Here is a 2,542-nt window from a genome sequence, read left to right as displayed (position 1 = left end):
CGGTGGTCGTTGATCTTCTCGGTGGAGACGCTCTTGGTCTCGTAGGCCAAGAAGATGCCCAAGAGGAGCAGGAGACCCTTGAAGCCATAAAATATCCCTGGGGGGAAGGGGAAGGGGAGGGGGGGGGTAGAAACACCATGGGTGGTCAAACTGGGACCCCTTACCTGTCCTTCATGGGTGAGAAGACCATGGGTGGCCAAATAGGGACCCCCATGGGTGGGGGGGACCATGGATGGTCTAACAGGGACCCCCATGGGTGGGGGCACCATGGGTGGTCAAACAGGGATCCCCATGGGTGAGGGGGACCATGGGTGGTCAAACTGGGACCCCCATGGTTGGAGGGGACCATGGGTGGTCAAACAAGGACCCCATGGGTGGGGAGGAGACCATGGATGGTCAAACAGGGACCCCCTACCTGTCCTTCATGGGTGGGAAGACCATGGGTGGTCAAACAAGGACCCCCATGGGTGGGGGGACCTGGGTGGTCAAGCAGGGACCCCCATGGGTGGGGGGACCATGGGTGGTCAAGCAGGAACTTCCATGGGTGGGGAGGAGACCATGGATGGTCAAACAGGGACCCCCATGGGTGGTCAAACAAAGACCCCCATGGGTGGGTGGTCAACCATGGGTGGTCAAACAAGGACCCCATGGGTGGGGGGGGGACCATGGATGGTCAAGCAGGGACCCCCTACCTGTCCTTTATGGGTGGGAAGACCATGGGTGGTCAAATGGGGACATCTACATGAACCCCATGGATGATGGGGACCATGGGTGGTCAAACAAGGACCCCATGGGTGGGGGGGGGACCATGGATGGTCAAGCAGGGACCCCCTACCTGTCCTTTATGGGTGGGAAGACCATGGGTGGTCAAATGGGGACATCTACATGAACCCCATGGATGATGGGGACCATGGGTGGTCAAACAAGGACCCCATGGGTGGGGGGGGGACCATGGATGGTCAAGCAGGGACCCCCTACCTGTCCTTTATGGGTGGGAAGACCATGGGTGGTCAAATGGGGACATCTACATGAACCCCATGGATGATGGGGACCATGGGTGGTCAAACAAGGACCCCATGGGTGGGGGGGGGACCATGGATGGTCAAGCAGGGACCCCCTACCTGTCCTTTATGGGTGGGAAGACCATGGGTGGTCAAATGGGGACATCTACATGAACCCCATGGATGATGGGGACCATGGGTGGTCAAACAAGGACCCCATGGGTGGGGGGGGGACCATGGATGGTCAAGCAGGGACCCCCTACCTGTCCTTTATGGGTGGGAAGACCATGGGTGGTCAAATGGGGACATCTACATGAACCCCATGGATGATGGGGACCATGGGTGGTCAAACAAGGACCCCATGGGTGGGGGGGGGACCATGGATGGTCAAGCAGGGACCCCCTACCTGTCCTTTATGGGTGGGAAGACCATGGGTGGTCAAATGGGGACATCTACATGAACCCCATGGATGATGGGGACCATGGGTGGTCAAACAAGGACCCCATGGGTGGGGGGGGGACCATGGATGGTCAAGCAGGGACCCCCTACCTGTCCTTTATGGGTGGGAAGACCATGGGTGGTCAAATGGGGACATCTACATGAACCCCATGGATGATGGGGACCATGGGTGGTCAAACAAGGACCCCATGGGTGGGGGGGGGACCATGGATGGTCAAGCAGGGACCCCCTACCTGTCCTTTATGGGTGGGAAGACCATGGGTGGTCAAATGGGGACATCTACATGAACCCCATGGATGATGGGGACCATGGGTGGTCAAACAAGGACCCCATGGGTGGGGGGGGGACCATGGATGGTCAAGCAGGGACCCCCTACCTGTCCTTTATGGGTGGGAAGACCATGGGTGGTCAAATGGGGACATCTACATGAACCCCATGGATGATGGGGACCATGGGTGGTCAAACAAGGACCCCATGGGTGGGGGGGGGACCATGGATGGTCAAGCAGGGACCCCCTACCTGTCCTTTATGGGTGGGAAGACCATGGGTGGTCAAATGGGGACATCTACATGAACCCCATGGATGATGGGGACCATGGGTGGTCAAACAAGGACCCCATGGGTGGGGAGGAGACCATGGATGGTCAAACTGGGACCCCCCATGGGTGGGGAGGACCATGGGTGGTCAAACAGGGACCTCCTACCTGTCCTTCATGGGTGGGAAGACCATGGGTGGTCAAACAAGGACCCCCATGGGTGGGGGGACCTGGGTGGTCAAGCAGGGACCCCCATGGGTGGGGGGACCATGGGTGGTCAAGCAGGAACTTCCATGGGTGGGGAGGAGACCATGGATGGTCAAACAGGGACCCCCATGGGTGGTCAAACAAAGACCCCCATGGGTGGGTGGTCAACCATGGGTGGTCAAACAAGGACCCCCATGGTTGGAGGGGACCATGGGTGGTCAAACAAGGACCCCATGGGTGGGGAGGAGACCATGGATGGTCAAACAGGGACCCCCATGGGTGGTCAAACAAAGACCCCCATGGGTGGGTGGTCAACCATGGGTGGTCAAACAAGGACACC

General features: G+C 59.1%; 1 protein-coding gene across 1 annotated transcript in view; it reads right to left on the bottom strand.

The window, feature by feature from the left end:
• The window catches only part of GABBR1 (gamma-aminobutyric acid (GABA) B receptor, 1), a gene marked incomplete at both ends in the record, with an annotated part of 12,891 nt that overhangs the window by 1,882 nt on the left and 8,467 nt on the right, over nt 1–2,542 (bottom strand). Inside the window, one exon of the mRNA XM_009998298.1 lies at nt 3–97. Coding sequence (XP_009996600.1) covers nt 3–97 — 95 coding nt within the window. The remainder of the gene's footprint in view (nt 1–2; nt 98–2,542) is intronic.

This window comes from Chaetura pelagica, unplaced genomic scaffold (assembly GCF_000747805.2).
Source record: "Chaetura pelagica isolate M959 unplaced genomic scaffold, ChaPel_1.0 scaffold375, whole genome shotgun sequence".
NCBI lineage: Eukaryota > Metazoa > Chordata > Aves > Apodiformes > Apodidae > Chaetura > Chaetura pelagica.
This window is presented reverse-complemented; position numbering and strand designations above follow the sequence as displayed.